At 41.3% G+C, this 19,910-nt stretch overlaps 1 protein-coding gene across 1 annotated transcript in view; it reads left to right on the top strand.

The window, feature by feature from the left end:
- The window catches only part of sv2a (synaptic vesicle glycoprotein 2A), a 68,426-nt gene that overhangs the window by 37,516 nt on the left and 11,000 nt on the right, over window positions 1-19,910 (top strand). The window contains exons 3-7 of the mRNA XM_036946294.2: window positions 2,285-2,465; window positions 2,869-3,020; window positions 3,296-3,429; window positions 3,661-3,750; window positions 4,099-4,206. Coding sequence (XP_036802189.1) covers window positions 2,285-2,465; window positions 2,869-3,020; window positions 3,296-3,429; window positions 3,661-3,750; window positions 4,099-4,206 — 665 coding nt within the window. The remainder of the gene's footprint in view (window positions 1-2,284; window positions 2,466-2,868; window positions 3,021-3,295; window positions 3,430-3,660; window positions 3,751-4,098; window positions 4,207-19,910) is intronic.

Below are 19,910 nucleotides of genomic sequence, written 5' to 3'. Positions count from 1 at the left end.
GGAAGGGGTATCATGGCAGAATTCACAAGCCATTTGTGAATACCTCCTCAACTATAGCATTTTGTTTGTGAGTGTAGATGTTTTATACAGTTGCCATCAGGAACCATTTATTTTAAAATTGCAAAGAATTTATTTGGTCAGATCTTCTATTTCAGACCTTGGATTGGCGTTTTAATATTCTCCCACTGTATTAGTAATAAAATGCCTGTAGATGTATTTTTCAGGCCATGTCAGACTGACTCAATTCACCAGGAACAATCTCTCACAACATTAAAAGATAAAGCATTTATCACACCCTATGTGTTTTCCTCTGTGGCTGGGCATTTGCATTCCGGCCAGTCCCTGGGATGTGCTGCTGACTGTGGCTGCAATGGCCTTGGTGGCGAACTTAACGACAGAAATACAGATATAGAGATTGAGACTGCGTCCCTAATGGCACCCTATTCCGTATTTAGTGCACTACTTTTGACCAGATCCCTATGACCCAAGCCCTATGGGCCCTGGTCAAAATAAGTGCATTATACAGGAATTAGGGTACCATTTGGGAAGCACAGAGTGATACAGTGAGTGCTAGGGTAGATTGAGGATCAGCACCACGGACAGCTCCCCCAGCAGAGCTCTGCTCCCCCTATAGGCCAGGGAAGAGAGGGAGAGAGGCACAGCCACACAGGCCACACTGGCTGCCACTGCTACTGCATTGCGGCGATGGCTTTCAAGCTATCACCATCACCAGCTCCCTCCTGCCGCTCAGGCCTATTGTTAAGGCAGGGGACACACGACAGCGTTGACAGCTGCCTCTCTACACCGTCGCTGCACACACAGAGATAGAGGTCTCGTACACACCTCCTAGCAAGAGGAAGAAAGTCCCCTTCAGACATTGCAGGCTTTGTACAAGACACATGCGTACACAAAGAAAATCACCTTAAGTGTAATTTCGGCACTGCAATAATTGCTCACACACACACACACGCACACACGCACACAGCTGAAAGGAAAGGCAGTGGGACACACAACCTCACCCAGGTCTCTGACTCACCATTAACACAGTGCTTCTGTACTTTTAGACTTGGTACCATGAAAGTGCTATTTGAACGTTAGCTAACACTGACCCTGCATTCACCTGAGCTCCAACACTAATTAGCTTTCTAGCCTTAGTGATGAATTAGCACAGCTGATATTACAGATCCCTTGAACCGATTGTGGGCTTGTTGACTTATTGGTGTGAATGGGCTCATAGTGTGTTATTATCTGCCAGGCCAACACTGGCTGCGCCACTTAGCAACATTAGGGCTGTGTTACTGTTCTATTGTGATTTAGTGCATTCACTGTGATAGCCATTGTGTGGTGAACAACTGAGAATTCTGGCACAAAATGGCTGCCATCCATCATCCTCATACAATGTTCAGCTTTGAGACATAGTGAGAATGCTATTTATCTTAAAATCATTATGACTACAGAAATCGTTTCTCAATGACATGGTAAGTCCAATAGCCGTTAAAACATGATCAAGATATTTTTATTCTCTTCATCCAAGTTAGTTACATTAGAATCAATCCACTTCAGTATCAAGCAGCCAAAAAGCTCTCCGCACCACACAGAGGAAATATTCAAACACAGACATCCCAACGCCAGAGAGAACAGAACGCAATCCTATTTCAGTCAGATCAATCACACCCACTATCTCGTGTCATTGGGTGCTTAGCGAGTGCCAACGCCACTGACAGGAAGTCAATGGGGTTGAAAGAGAGAGATAGAGTGTGTGTGTGTGTGTGTGTGTGTGTGTGTGTGTGTGTGTGTGTGTGTGTGTGTGTGTGTGTGTGTGTGTGTGTGTGTGTGTGTGTGAGAGAGAGAGAGTGTGTGTGTATGCCAAGCTCTGTTCTCGCCAACAGGCTGGTGTTTCTGTGTGTGTGAGTCATCGTGTCGGTGTATTTACACCACTGAGGTATAATAAGAACTTGAGACTGACTGTATGTCTGTGGTCTGTGGTACACACACATGCTACAGACATACAGTACACACACGCGGGTCTGCATTGATGTCTGTGGTATGTGTGTGCACACTTGTGCTTGTGAGAGAGCGGTTAAGAGTTTTGGGCCAGTAACCGAAAAGGTTGCTGGTTCGAATCCCCTAGATGACCAGGTGAAAAATCTGTCCAGGTGCCCTTGAGCAAGAAACTTAACCCTAATTGCTCCTGTAAGTCGCTCTGGATAAGAGCATCTTGCTCCTTTGTTCTCCTTCCCACTCCCCCACCCCTTCTCTCTCTCTCCCTCTCTCCCTCTCTCAGGTCTTATTGTGTACCTGGGGATGATGGTGGGGGCCTTCCTGTGGGGCGGCCTGGCCGACCGGATCGGACGGCGACAGACTCTCCTCATTTCTCTCTCCATCAACAGTGTGTTTGCCTTCTTCTCCTCCTTCGTTCAAGGATACAGCTCCTTCCTTTTATGCCGTCTGCTCTCCGGCGTGGGGTAAGGAAGGACGCTGTGTCATACACCCCTTCTCCTCTGAGAACGACTCGGCTATAAATACTAGTGCCGACTGTAAATGATCCCAAAATGAATGGGCCCCGCAATGACTCCCAAAGCTGGAATCTGGAAGTGATCACAGCTTGGTTATATCAACTGGATGAAATGTGTATAAAGCTTGTCTATTATTGATGTTGAATGTTATTATGCTGGCACAGATTATTGAAATGGCTTAGTATGCTGAAGAGACTCTTTATTTCCTCTCTCTCTCTCTCTCTCTCTCTCTCTCTATCCCTCTCTCTCTCTCTCTCTCTCTCTCTCTCCCTCCTCTCTCTATCCCTCTCTCTCTCTCTCTCTCTCCCCCCCTCTCTCTCTCTCTCCCCCCTCTCTCTCTCCCTCTCTGCAGCATCGGTGGCTCCATCCCCATCGTGTTCTCCTACTACTCCGAGTTCCTGGCCCAGGAGAAGAGAGGAGAGCACCTCAGCTGGCTCTGCATGTTCTGGATGATCGGTGGCATCTACGCCTCTGCCATGGCCTGGGCCATAATCCCCCACTATGGTGAGAAATGTCAATGAACCAATCAACCAACCAGTCAATCATTCAATGAATCAATCAACAAATCAGTGAGTCGGTTGGGTTTGGTTTCCAAGCAAGGATTACACATACTGCACATTTAAAGACAATTGAATACACACGATTTATACACAGAGAAACAATCATAAAACATTTTTTAATGCTCCTAACATGGATGCATATGCTTATCGTCCTGTATACTGCTGTCTGGTATGACCCTTGCACCATAGTTCTTCAACCTCTTTATGTCCCTGTTCCAGGCTGGAGTTTCCAGATGGGCTCTGCGTACCAGTTCCACAGCTGGCGTGTGTTCGTGTTAGTGTGTGCCTTCCCCTCTGTGGCAGCCATCTCTGCCCTCACCACAATGCCCGAGAGCCCACGCTTCTTCCTGGAGGTCAATCCACCAACCACCAATGAAAATATAACAAAAATAGAAGCTACCCAAGGCATCGTTTCTCATCCTGGGTTTAACTTGGGACTTACTTCTGTGTTTGAATATCATGACACCTACAGTAGATACATCATACACCTACTGGGATCCTGATTATCCTGACAAATATACTATAATGAGTTCCTATGTATTTAGCTATTCATTAGACAAATGTGTCTGTCTTGTCTGTTGTAGAATGGGAAACACGATGAGGCTTGGATGATTCTGAAGCAGGTCCATGACACCAACATGAGGGCGAAGGGCTACCCAGAGAGGGTCTTCTCTGTGAGTGACACACACACGCACACGCACTCTCACACACACACAGTACATCCATCCTAAACTACTATCAAACCCCTATCAGACACATCTAGTCTGTGAAGAGAAGCAGTCTTTTATTCAGGTAAAAGAAATGAGGGGACATTTTCATATTCATTTATCAACTTGCAATTACTGCCTCTGAGCAAACATAGCCTCTCTCATACGTTTACAGTGAGGAGGACCCTTTTTCAATTTGCATGAATTAGCTTGAATTTATTAGTTATTTGAGGATGAATTAAGCTTTGATAAACTTGTTTTGGGAGTATTTATGTTAAGGAGGTTAGTGTGAATGAGTTGTGTTGTTGCCCCTAGGTGACCACCATCAAGACAGTTAAGCAGATGGATGAGCTGGTGGACATGGGAGAGGGCACCGCCTGGCACCAGAGGTGGAGGATGAAGCTGGCTGACCTGTTCAACCAGGTAGCATACTCTACCTTAATAACCTGTTCAACCAGTTAACATACTCTACCTTAATAACCTGTTCAACCAGGTAACATACTCTACCTTAATAACCTGTTCAACCAGGTAACATACTCTACCTTAACCTGTTCAACCAGGTAACATACTCTACCTTAATAACCTGTTCAACCAGGTAACATACTCTACCTTAATAACCTGTTCAACCAGGTAACATACTCTACCTTAACCTGTTCAACCAGGTAACATACTCTACCTTAATAACCTGTTCAACCAGGTAACATACTCTACCTTAACCTGTTCAACCAGGTAACATACTCTACCTTAACCTGTTCAACCAGGTAGCATACTCTACCTTAATAACCTGTTCAACCAGGTAACATACTCTACCTTAATAACCTGTTCAACCAGGTAACATACTCAACCTTAATAACCTGTTCAACCAGGTAACATACTCTACCTTAATAACCTGTTCAACCAGGTAACATACTCTACCTTAACCTGTTCAACCAGGTAACATACTCTACCTTAACCTGTTCAACCAGGTAGCATACTCTACCTTAACCTGTTCAACCAGGTAACATACTCTACCTTACCCTGTTCAACCAGGTAACATACTCGACCTTAACCTGTTCAACCAGGTAACATACTCGACCTTATTAACCTGTTCAACCAGGTAACATACTCTACCTTAACCTGTTCAACCAGGTAACATACTCGACCTTAACCTGTTCAACCAGGTAACATACTCGACCTTATTAACCTGTTCAACCAGGTAACATACTCTACCTTAACCTGTTCAACCAGGTAACATACTCTACCTTATTAACCTGTTCAACCAGGTAACATACTCAACCTTATTAACCTGTTCAACCAGGTAACATACTCGACCTTAACCTGTTCAACCTGGTAACATACTCTACCTTAATAACCTGTTCAACCAGGTAACATACTCTACCTTAACCTGTTCAACCAGGTAGCATACTCTACCTTAACCTGTTCAACCAGGTAACATACTCTACCTTAACCTGTTCAACCTGGTAACATACTCTACCTTAATAACCTGTTCAACCAGGTAACATACTCTACCTTAACCTGTTCAACCAGGTAACATACTCGACCTTATTAACCTGTTCAACCAGGTAACATACTCTACCTTACCCTGTTCAACCAGGTAACATACTCTACCTTAACCTGTTCAACCAGGTAACATACTCTACCTTAACCTGTTCAACCAGGTAACATACTCTACCTTAACCTGTTCAACCAGGTAACATACTCGACCTTATTAACCTGTTCAACCAGGTAACATACTCTACCTTAACCTGTTCAACCAGGTAACATACTCGACCTTATTAACCTGTTCAACCAGGTAACATACTCTACCTCAACCTGTTCAACCAGGTAACATACTCTACCTTATTAACCTGTTCAACCAGGTAACATACTCGACCTTAACCTGTTCAACCTGGTAACATACTCTACCTTAACCTGTTCAACCAGGTAACATACTCTACCTTAACCTGTTCAACCAGGTAACATACTCTACCTTAATAACCTGTTCAACCAGGTAACATACTCTACCTTAATAACCTGTTCAACCAGGTAACATACTCTACCTTAATAACCTGTTCAACCAGGTAACATACTCTACCTTAACCTGTTCAACCAGGTAACATACTCTACCTTAATAACCTGTTCAACCAGGTAACATACTCTACCTTAACCTGTTCAACCAGGTAGCATACTCTACCTTAACCTGTTCAACCAGGTAACATACTCTACCTTAACCTGTTCAACCTGGTAACATACTCTACCTTAATAACCTGTTCAACCAGGTAACATACTCTACCTTAACCTGTTCAACCAGGTAACATACTCTACCTTAACCTGTTCAACCAGGTAACATACTCTACCTTAACCTGTTCAACCTGGTAACATACTCTACCTTACCCTGTTCAACCAGGTAACATACTCGACCTTAATAACCTGTTCAACCTGGTAACATACTCGACCTTAATAACCTGTTCAACCAGGTAACATACTCTACCTTAACCTGTTCAACCAGGTAACATACTCTACCTTAACCTGTTCAACCAGGTAACATACTCTACCTTAACCTGTTCAACCAGGTAACATACTCAACCTTAATAACCTGTTCAACCAGGTAACATACTCTACCTTAATAACCTGTTCAACCAGGTAACATACTCTACCTTAACCTGTTCAACCAGGTAACATACTCTACCTTAACCTGTTCAACCACGTAACATACTCTACCTTATTAACCTGTTCAACCAGGTAACATACTCGACCTTAACCTGTTCAACCTGGTAACATACTCTACCTTAACCTGTTCAACCAGGTAACATACTCAACCTTAATAACCTGTTCAACCAGGTAACATACTCTACCTTAACCTGTTCAACCAGGTAACATACTCAACCTTAATAACCTGTTCAACCAGGTAACATACTCTACCTTAACCTGTTCAACCAGGTAACATACTCTACCTTAATAACCTGTTCAACCAGGTAACATACTCTACCTTAATAACCTGTTCAACCAGGTAACATACTCTACCTTAACCTGTTCAACCAGGTAACATACTCTACCTTAATAACCTGTTCAACCAGGTAACATACTCTACCTTAACCTGTTCAACCAGGTAGCATACTCTACCTTAACCTGTTCAACCAGGTAACATACTCTACCTTAACCTGTTCAACCAGGTAACATACTCTACCTTAATAACCTGTTCAACCAGGTAACATACTCTACCTTAACCTGTTCAACCAGGTAACATACTCTACCTTAACCTGTTCAACCAGGTAACATACTCTACCTTAACCTGTTCAACCTGGTAACATACTCTACCTTACCCTGTTCAACCAGGTAACATACTCGACCTTAATAACCTGTTCAACCTGGTAACATACTCGACCTTAATAACCTGTTCAACCAGGTAACATACTCTACCTTAACCTGTTCAACCAGGTAACATACTCTACCTTAACCTGTTCAACCAGGTAACATACTCGACCTTATTAACCTGTTCAACCAGGTAACATACTCTACCTTAACCTGTTCAACCAGGTAACATACTCTACCTTAACCTGTTCAACCAGGTAACATACTCTACCTTAACCTGTTCAACCAGGTAACATACTCGACCTTATTAACCTGTTCAACCAGGTAACATACTCTACCTTAACCTGTTCAACCAGGTAACATACTCGACCTTATTAACCTGTTCAACCAGGTAACATACTCTACCTCAACCTGTTCAACCAGGTAACATACTCTACCTTATTAACCTGTTCAACCAGGTAACATACTCTACCTTAACCTGTTCAACCAGGTAACATACTCAACCTTAATAACCTGTTCAACCAGGTAACATACTCTACCTTAACCTGTTCAACCTGGTAACATACTCTACCTTAATAACCTGTTCAACCAGGTAACATACTCTACCTTAACCTGTTCAACCAGGTAACATACTCTACCTTAACCTGTTCAACCAGGTAACATACTCTACCTTAACCTGTTCAACCTGGTAACATACTCTACCTTACCCTGTTCAACCAGGTAACATACTCGACCTTAATAACCTGTTCAACCTGGTAACATACTCGACCTTAATAACCTGTTCAACCAGGTAACATACTCGACCTTAACCTGTTCAACCTGGTAACATACTCTACCTTAACCTGTTCAACCAGGTAACATACTCTACCTTAACCTGTTCAACCAGGTAACATACTCTACCTTAATAACCTGTTCAACCAGGTAACATACTCTACCTTAATAACCTGTTCAACCAGGTAACATACTCTACCTTAATAACCTGTTCAACCAGGTAACATACTCTACCTTAACCTGTTCAACCAGGTAACATACTCTACCTTAATAACCTGTTCAACCAGGTAACATACTCTACCTTAACCTGTTCAACCAGGTAGCATACTCTACCTTAACCTGTTCAACCAGGTAACATACTCTACCTTAACCTGTTCAACCTGGTAACATACTCTACCTTAATAACCTGTTCAACCAGGTAACATACTCTACCTTAACCTGTTCAACCAGGTAACATACTCTACCTTAACCTGTTCAACCAGGTAACATACTCTACCTTAACCTGTTCAACCTGGTAACATACTCTACCTTACCCTGTTCAACCAGGTAACATACTCGACCTTAATAACCTGTTCAACCTGGTAACATACTCGACCTTAATAACCTGTTCAACCAGGTAACATACTCTACCTTAACCTGTTCAACCAGGTAACATACTCTACCTTAACCTGTTCAACCAGGTAACATACTCTACCTTAACCTGTTCAACCAGGTAACATACTCAACCTTAATAACCTGTTCAACCAGGTAACATACTCTACCTTAATAACCTGTTCAACCAGGTAACATACTCTACCTTAACCTGTTCAACCAGGTAACATACTCTACCTTAACCTGTTCAACCACGTAACATACTCTACCTTATTAACCTGTTCAACCAGGTAACATACTCGACCTTAACCTGTTCAACCTGGTAACATACTCTACCTTAACCTGTTCAACCAGGTAACATACTCAACCTTAATAACCTGTTCAACCAGGTAACATACTCTACCTTAACCTGTTCAACCAGGTAACATACTCAACCTTAATAACCTGTTCAACCAGGTAACATACTCTACCTTAACCTGTTCAACCAGGTAACATACTCTACCTTAATAACCTGTTCAACCAGGTAACATACTCTACCTTAATAACCTGTTCAACCAGGTAACATACTCTACCTTAACCTGTTCAACCAGGTAACATACTCTACCTTAATAACCTGTTCAACCAGGTAACATACTCTACCTTAACCTGTTCAACCAGGTAACATACTCTACCTTAACCTGTTCAACCAGGTAGCATACTCTACCTTAACCTGTTCAACCAGGTAACATACTCTACCTTAACCTGTTCAACCTGGTAACATACTCTACCTTAATAACCTGTTCAACCAGGTAACATACTCTACCTTAACCTGTTCAACCAGGTAACATACTCTACCTTAACCTGTTCAACCAGGTAACATACTCTACCTTAACCTGTTCAACCTGGTAACATACTCTACCTTACCCTGTTCAACCAGGTAACATACTCGACCTTAATAACCTGTTCAACCTGGTAACATACTCGACCTTAATAACCTGTTCAACCAGGTAACATACTCTACCTTAACCTGTTCAACCAGGTAACATACTCTACCTTAACCTGTTCAACCAGGTAACATACTCTACCTTAACCTGTTCAACCAGGTAACATACTCAACCTTAATAACCTGTTCAACCAGGTAACATACTCTACCTTAACCTGTTCAACCAGGTAACATACTCTACCTTAACCTGTTCAACCAGGTAACATACTCTACCTTATTAACCTGTTCAACCAGGTAACATACTCGACCTTAACCTGTTCAACCTGGTAACATACTCTACCTTAACCTGTTCAACCAGGTAACATACTCAACCTTAATAACCTGTTCAACCAGGTAACATACTCTACCTTAACCTGTTCAACCAGGTAACATACTCGACCTTAATAACCTGTTCAACCAGGTAACATACTCTACCTTAATAACCTGTTCAACCAGGTAACATACTCTACCTTAACCTGTTCAACCAGGTAACATACTCTACCTTAATAACCTGTTCAACCAGGTAACATACTCTACCTTAATAACCTGTTCAACCAGGTAACATACTCTACCTTAACCTGTTCAACCAGGTAACATACTCTACCTTAATAACCTGTTCAACCAGGTAACATACTCTACCTTAACCTGTTCAACCAGGTAGCATACTCTACCTTAACCTGTTCAACCAGGTAACATACTCTACCTTAACCTGTTCAACCTGGTAACATACTCGACCTTAATAACCTGTTCAACCAGGTAACATACTCTACCTTAACCTGTTCAACCAGGTAACATACTCTACCTTAACCTGTTCAACCAGGTAACATACTCTACCTTAACCTGTTCAACCAGGTAACATACTCAACCTTAATAACCTGTTCAACCAGGTAACATACTCTACCTTAACCTGTTCAACCAGGTAACATACTCTACCTTAACCTGTTCAACCAGGTAACATACTCTACCTTAACCTGTTCAACCAGGTAACATACTCAACCTTAATAACCTGTTCAACCAGGTAACATACTCTACCTTAACCTGTTCACCCAGGTAACATACTCTACCTTAATAACCTGTTCAACCAGGTAGCATACTCTACCTTAACCTGTTCAACCAGGTAACATACTCTACCTTAATAACCTGTTCAACCAGGTAGCATACTCTACCTTAATAACCTGTTCAACCAGGTAACATACTCGACCTTAATAACCTGTTCAACCAGGTAACATACTCTACCTTAATAACCTGTTCAACCAGGTAACATACTCTACCTTAACCTGTTCAACCAGGTAACATACTCTACCTTAACCTGTTCAACCAGGTAACATACTCTACCTTAACCTGTTCAACCAGGTAACATACTCAACCTTAATAACCTGTTCAACCAGGTAACATACTCTACCTTAACCTGTTCAACCAGGTAACATACTCTACCTTAACCTGTTCAACCAGGTAACATACTCTACCTTAACCTGTTCAACCAGGTAACATACTCTACCTTAACCTGTTCAACCAGGTAGCATACTCTACCTTAACCTGTTCAACCAGGTAACATACTCTACCTTAATAACCTGTTCAACCAGGTAGCATACTCTACCTTAACCTGTTCAACCAGGTAACATACTCTACCTTAACCTGTTCAACCAGGTAACATACTCTACCTTAACCTGTTCAACCAGGTAACATACTCTACCTTAACCTGTTCAACCAGGTAACATACTCTACCTTAACCTGTTCAACCAGGTAGCATACTCTACCTTAACCTGTTCAACCAGGTAACATACTCGACCTTATTAACCTGTTCAACCAGGTAACATACTCTACCTTAACCTGTTCAACCAGGTAACATACTCGACCTTATTAACCTGTTCAACCAGGTAACATACTCTACCTCAACCTGTTCAACCAGGTAACATACTCTACCTTATTAACCTGTTCAACCAGGTAACATACTCGACCTTAACCTGTTCAACCTGGTAACATACTCTACCTTAACCTGTTCAACCAGGTAACATACTCGACCTTATTAACCTGTTCAACCAGGTAACATACTCTACCTCAACCTGTTCAACCAGGTAACATACTCTACCTTATTAACCTGTTCAACCAGGTAACATACTCGACCTTAACCTGTTCAACCTGGTAACATACTCTACCTTAACCTGTTCAACCAGGTAACATACTCTACCTTAACCTGTTCAACCAGGTAACATACTCTACCTTAATAACCTGTTCAACCAGGTAACATACTCTACCTTAATAACCTGTTCAACCAGGTAACATACTCTACCTTAATAACCTGTTCAACCAGGTAACATACTCTACCTTAACCTGTTCAACCAGGTAACATACTCTACCTTAATAACCTGTTCAACCAGGTAACATACTCTACCTTAACCTGTTCAACCAGGTAGCATACTCTACCTTAACCTGTTCAACCAGGTAACATACTCTACCTTAACCTGTTCAACCTGGTAACATACTCTACCTTAATAACCTGTTCAACCAGGTAACATACTCTACCTTAACCTGTTCAACCAGGTAACATACTCTACCTTAACCTGTTCAACCAGGTAACATACTCTACCTTAACCTGTTCAACCTGGTAACATACTCTACCTTACCCTGTTCAACCAGGTAACATACTCGACCTTAATAACCTGTTCAACCTGGTAACATACTCGACCTTAATAACCTGTTCAACCAGGTAACATACTCTACCTTAACCTGTTCAACCAGGTAACATACTCTACCTTAACCTGTTCAACCAGGTAACATACTCTACCTTAACCTGTTCAACCAGGTAACATACTCAACCTTAATAACCTGTTCAACCAGGTAACATACTCTACCTTAATAACCTGTTCAACCAGGTAACATACTCTACCTTAACCTGTTCAACCAGGTAACATACTCTACCTTAACCTGTTCAACCACGTAACATACTCTACCTTATTAACCTGTTCAACCAGGTAACATACTCGACCTTAACCTGTTCAACCTGGTAACATACTCTACCTTAACCTGTTCAACCAGGTAACATACTCAACCTTAATAACCTGTTCAACCAGGTAACATACTCTACCTTAACCTGTTCAACCAGGTAACATACTCAACCTTAATAACCTGTTCAACCAGGTAACATACTCTACCTTAACCTGTTCAACCAGGTAACATACTCTACCTTAATAACCTGTTCAACCAGGTAACATACTCTACCTTAATAACCTGTTCAACCAGGTAACATACTCTACCTTAACCTGTTCAACCAGGTAACATACTCTACCTTAATAACCTGTTCAACCAGGTAACATACTCTACCTTAACCTGTTCAACCAGGTAGCATACTCTACCTTAACCTGTTCAACCAGGTAACATACTCTACCTTAACCTGTTCAACCAGGTAACATACTCTACCTTAATAACCTGTTCAACCAGGTAACATACTCTACCTTAACCTGTTCAACCAGGTAACATACTCTACCTTAACCTGTTCAACCAGGTAACATACTCTACCTTAACCTGTTCAACCTGGTAACATACTCTACCTTACCCTGTTCAACCAGGTAACATACTCGACCTTAATAACCTGTTCAACCTGGTAACATACTCGACCTTAATAACCTGTTCAACCAGGTAACATACTCTACCTTAACCTGTTCAACCAGGTAACATACTCTACCTTAACCTGTTCAACCAGGTAACATACTCGACCTTATTAACCTGTTCAACCAGGTAACATACTCTACCTTAACCTGTTCAACCAGGTAACATACTCTACCTTAACCTGTTCAACCAGGTAACATACTCTACCTTAACCTGTTCAACCAGGTAACATACTCGACCTTATTAACCTGTTCAACCAGGTAACATACTCTACCTTAACCTGTTCAACCAGGTAACATACTCGACCTTATTAACCTGTTCAACCAGGTAACATACTCTACCTCAACCTGTTCAACCAGGTAACATACTCTACCTTATTAACCTGTTCAACCAGGTAACATACTCTACCTTAACCTGTTCAACCAGGTAACATACTCAACCTTAATAACCTGTTCAACCAGGTAACATACTCTACCTTAACCTGTTCAACCTGGTAACATACTCTACCTTAATAACCTGTTCAACCAGGTAACATACTCTACCTTAACCTGTTCAACCAGGTAACATACTCTACCTTAACCTGTTCAACCAGGTAACATACTCTACCTTAACCTGTTCAACCTGGTAACATACTCTACCTTACCCTGTTCAACCAGGTAACATACTCGACCTTAATAACCTGTTCAACCTGGTAACATACTCGACCTTAATAACCTGTTCAACCAGGTAACATACTCGACCTTAACCTGTTCAACCTGGTAACATACTCTACCTTAACCTGTTCAACCAGGTAACATACTCTACCTTAACCTGTTCAACCAGGTAACATACTCTACCTTAATAACCTGTTCAACCAGGTAACATACTCTACCTTAATAACCTGTTCAACCAGGTAACATACTCTACCTTAATAACCTGTTCAACCAGGTAACATACTCTACCTTAACCTGTTCAACCAGGTAACATACTCTACCTTAATAACCTGTTCAACCAGGTAACATACTCTACCTTAACCTGTTCAACCAGGTAGCATACTCTACCTTAACCTGTTCAACCAGGTAACATACTCTACCTTAACCTGTTCAACCTGGTAACATACTCTACCTTAATAACCTGTTCAACCAGGTAACATACTCTACCTTAACCTGTTCAACCAGGTAACATACTCTACCTTAACCTGTTCAACCAGGTAACATACTCTACCTTAACCTGTTCAACCTGGTAACATACTCTACCTTACCCTGTTCAACCAGGTAACATACTCGACCTTAATAACCTGTTCAACCTGGTAACATACTCGACCTTAATAACCTGTTCAACCAGGTAACATACTCTACCTTAACCTGTTCAACCAGGTAACATACTCTACCTTAACCTGTTCAACCAGGTAACATACTCTACCTTAACCTGTTCAACCAGGTAACATACTCAACCTTAATAACCTGTTCAACCAGGTAACATACTCTACCTTAATAACCTGTTCAACCAGGTAACATACTCTACCTTAACCTGTTCAACCAGGTAACATACTCTACCTTAACCTGTTCAACCACGTAACATACTCTACCTTATTAACCTGTTCAACCAGGTAACATACTCGACCTTAACCTGTTCAACCTGGTAACATACTCTACCTTAACCTGTTCAACCAGGTAACATACTCAACCTTAATAACCTGTTCAACCAGGTAACATACTCTACCTTAACCTGTTCAACCAGGTAACATACTCAACCTTAATAACCTGTTCAACCAGGTAACATACTCTACCTTAACCTGTTCAACCAGGTAACATACTCTACCTTAATAACCTGTTCAACCAGGTAACATACTCTACCTTAATAACCTGTTCAACCAGGTAACATACTCTACCTTAACCTGTTCAACCAGGTAACATACTCTACCTTAATAACCTGTTCAACCAGGTAACATACTCTACCTTAACCTGTTCAACCAGGTAACATACTCTACCTTAACCTGTTCAACCAGGTAGCATACTCTACCTTAACCTGTTCAACCAGGTAACATACTCTACCTTAACCTGTTCAACCTGGTAACATACTCTACCTTAATAACCTGTTCAACCAGGTAACATACTCTACCTTAACCTGTTCAACCAGGTAACATACTCTACCTTAACCTGTTCAACCAGGTAACATACTCTACCTTAACCTGTTCAACCTGGTAACATACTCTACCTTACCCTGTTCAACCAGGTAACATACTCGACCTTAATAACCTGTTCAACCTGGTAACATACTCGACCTTAATAACCTGTTCAACCAGGTAACATACTCTACCTTAACCTGTTCAACCAGGTAACATACTCTACCTTAACCTGTTCAACCAGGTAACATACTCTACCTTAACCTGTTCAACCAGGTAACATACTCAACCTTAATAACCTGTTCAACCAGGTAACATACTCTACCTTAACCTGTTCAACCAGGTAACATACTCTACCTTAACCTGTTCAACCAGGTAACATACTCTACCTTATTAACCTGTTCAACCAGGTAACATACTCGACCTTAACCTGTTCAACCTGGTAACATACTCTACCTTAACCTGTTCAACCAGGTAACATACTCAACCTTAATAACCTGTTCAACCAGGTAACATACTCTACCTTAACCTGTTCAACCAGGTAACATACTCGACCTTAATAACCTGTTCAACCAGGTAACATACTCTACCTTAATAACCTGTTCAACCAGGTAACATACTCTACCTTAACCTGTTCAACCAGGTAACATACTCTACCTTAATAACCTGTTCAACCAGGTAACATACTCTACCTTAATAACCTGTTCAACCAGGTAACATACTCTACCTTAACCTGTTCAACCAGGTAACATACTCTACCTTAATAACCTGTTCAACCAGGTAACATACTCTACCTTAACCTGTTCAACCAGGTAGCATACTCTACCTTAACCTGTTCAACCAGGTAACATACTCTACCTTAACCTGTTCAACCTGGTAACATACTCTACCTTAATAACCTGTTCAACCAGGTAACATACTCTACCTTAACCTGTTCAACCAGGTAACATACTCTACCTTAACCTGTTCAACCAGGTAACATACTCTACCTTAACCTGTTCAACCTGGTAACATACTCTACCTTACCCTGTTCAACCAGGTAACATACTCGACCTTAATAACCTGTTCAACCTGGTAACATACTCGACCTTAATAACCTGTTCAACCAGGTAACATACTCTACCTTAACCTGTTCAACCAGGTAACATACTCTACCTTAACCTGTTCAACCAGGTAACATACTCTACCTTAACCTGTTCAACCAGGTAACATACTCAACCTTAATAACCTGTTCAACCAGGTAACATACTCTACCTTAACCTGTTCAACCAGGTAACATACTCTACCTTAACCTGTTCAACCAGGTAACATACTCTACCTTAACCTGTTCAACCAGGTAACATACTCAACCTTAATAACCTGTTCAACCAGGTAACATACTCTACCTTAACCTGTTCACCCAGGTAACATACTCTACCTTAATAACCTGTTCAACCAGGTAGCATACTCTACCTTAACCTGTTCAACCAGGTAACATACTCTACCTTAATAACCTGTTCAACCAGGTAGCATACTCTACCTTAATAACCTGTTCAACCAGGTAACATACTCGACCTTAATAACCTGTTCAACCAGGTAACATACTCTACCTTAATAACCTGTTCAACCAGGTAACATACTCTACCTTAACCTGTTCAACCAGGTAACATACTCTACCTTAACCTGTTCAACCAGGTAACATACTCTACCTTAACCTGTTCAACCAGGTAACATACTCAACCTTAATAACCTGTTCAACCAGGTAACATACTCTACCTTAACCTGTTCAACCAGGTAACATACTCTACCTTAACCTGTTCAACCAGGTAACATACTCTACCTTAACCTGTTCAACCAGGTAACATACTCTACCTTAACCTGTTCAACCAGGTAGCATACTCTACCTTAACCTGTTCAACCAGGTAACATACTCTACCTTAATAACCTGTTCAACCAGGTAGCATACTCTACCTTAACCTGTTCAACCAGGTAACATACTCTACCTTAACCTGTTCAACCAGGTAACATACTCTACCTTAACCTGTTCAACCAGGTAACATACTCTACCTTAACCTGTTCAACCAGGTAACATACTCTACCTTAACCTGTTCAACCAGGTAGCATACTCTACCTTAACCTGTTCAACCAGGTAACATACTCGACCTTATTAACCTGTTCAACCAGGTAACATACTCTACCTTAACCTGTTCAACCAGGTAACATACTCGACCTTATTAACCTGTTCAACCAGGTAACATACTCTACCTCAACCTGTTCAACCAGGTAACATACTCTACCTTATTAACCTGTTCAACCAGGTAACATACTCGACCTTAACCTGTTCAACCTGGTAACATACTCTACCTTAACCTGTTCAACCAGGTAACATACTCAACCTTAATAACCTGTTCAACCAGGTAACATACTCTACCTTAATAACCTGTTCAACCAGGTAACATACTCTACCTTAACCTGTTCAACCAGGTAACATACTCTACCTTAATAACCTGTTCAACCAGGTAACATACTCTACCTTAATAACCTGTTCAACCAGGTAACATACTCTACCTTAACCTGTTCAACCAGGTAACATACTCGACCTTAATAACCTGTTCAACCAGGTAACATACTCTACCTTAACCTGTTCAACCAGGTAGCATACTCTACCTTAACCTGTTCAACCAGGTAACATACTCTACCTTAGCCTGTTCAACCTGGTAACATACTATACCTTCATAACCTGTTCAACCAGGTAACATACTCTACCTTAACCTGTTCAACCAGGTAACATACTCTACCTTAACCTGTTCAACCAGGTAACATACTCTACCTTAACCTGTTCAACCTGGTAACATACTCTACCTTACCCTGTTCAACCAGGTAACATACTCGACCTTAATAACCTGTTCAACCTGGTAACATACTCGACCTTAATAACCTGTTCAACCAGGTAACATACTCTACCTTAACCTGTTCAACCAGGTAACATACTCTACCTTAACCTGTTCAACCAGGTAACATACTCTACCTTAACCTGTTCAACCAGGTAACATACTCTACCTTATTAACCTGTTCAACCAGGTAACATACTCGACCTTAACCTGTTCAACCTGGTAACATACTCTACCTTAACCTGTTCAACCAGGTAACATACTCTACCTTAATAACCTGTTCAACCAGGTAACATACTCTACCTTAACCTGTTCAACCAGGTAACATACTCGACCTTAATAACCTGTTCAACCAGGTAACATACTCTACCTTAATAACCTGTTCAACCAGGTAACATACTCTACCTTAACCTGTTCAACCAGGTAACATACTCTACCTTAATAACCTGTTCAACCAGGTAACATACTCTACCTTAATAACCTGTTCAACCAGGTAACATACTCTACCTTAACCTGTTCAACCAGGTAACATACTCTACCTTAATAACCTGTTCAACCAGGTAACATACTCTACCTTAACCTGTTCAACCAGGTAGCATACTCTACCTTAACCTGTTCAACCAGGTAACATACTCTACCTTAACCTGTTCAACCTGGTAACATACTCTACCTTAATAACCTGTTCAACCAGGTAACATACTCTACCTTAACCTGTTCAACCAGGTAACATACTCTACCTTAACCTGTTCAACCAGGTAACATACTCTACCTTAACCTGTTCAACCTGGTAACATACTCTACCTTACCCTGTTCAACCAGGTAACATACTCAACCTTAATAACCTGTTCAACCTGGTAACATACTCGACCTTAATAACCTGTTCAACCAGGTAACATACTCTACCTTAACCTGTTCAACCAGGTAACATACTCTACCTTAACCTGTTCAACCAGGTAACATACTCTACCTTAACCTGTTCAACCAGGTAACATACTCAACCTTAATAACCTGTTCAACCAGGTAACATACTCTACCTTAACCTGTTCAACCAGGTAACATACTCTACCTTAACCTGTTCAACCAGGTAACATACTCTACCTTAACCTGTTCAACCAGGTAACATACTCAACCTTAATAACCTGTTCAACCAGGTAACATACTCTACCTTAACCTGTTCAACCAGGTAACATACTCTACCTTAATAACCTGTTCAACCAGGTAGCATACTCTACCTTAACCTGTTCAACCAGGTAACATACTCTACCTTAATAACCTGTTCAACCAGGTAGCATACTCTACCTTAATAACCTGTTCAACCAGGTAACATACTCGACCTTAATAACCTGTTCAACCAGGTAACATACTCTACCTTAATAACCTGTTCAACCAGGTAACATACTCTACCTTAACCTGTTCAACCAGGTAACATACTCTACCTTAACCTGTTCAACCAGGTAACATACTCTACCTTAACCTGTTCAACCAGGTAACATACTCAACCTTAATAACCTGTTCAACCAGGTAACATACTCTACCTTAACCTGTTCAACCAGGTAACATACTCTACCTTAACCTGTTCAACCAGGTAACATACTCTACCTTAACCTGTTCAACCAGGTAACATACTCTACCTTAACCTGTTCAACCAGGTAGCATACTCTACCTTAACCTGTTCAACCAGGTAACATACTCTACCTTAACCTGTTCAACCTGGTAACATACTCTACCTTACCCTGTTCAACCAGGTAACATACTCGACCTTAATAACCTGTTCAACCTGGTAACATACTCTACCTTAACCTGTTCAACCAGGTAACATACTCTACCTTAACCTGTTCAACCAGGTAACATACTCTACCTTAACCTGTTCAACCAGGTAACATACTCTACCTTAATAACCTGTTCAACCAGGTAGCATACTCTACCTTAATAA

The sequence above is a fragment of the Oncorhynchus mykiss genome, chromosome 2 (genome assembly GCF_057628025.1).
Source record: "Oncorhynchus mykiss isolate SJ-2025 chromosome 2, ASM5762802v1, whole genome shotgun sequence".
Classification (NCBI taxonomy): Eukaryota; Metazoa; Chordata; class Actinopteri; order Salmoniformes; family Salmonidae; genus Oncorhynchus; species Oncorhynchus mykiss.
Note: the sequence above shows the minus strand (reverse complement) of the source record. Positions and strands in the feature narration are given on the sequence as shown.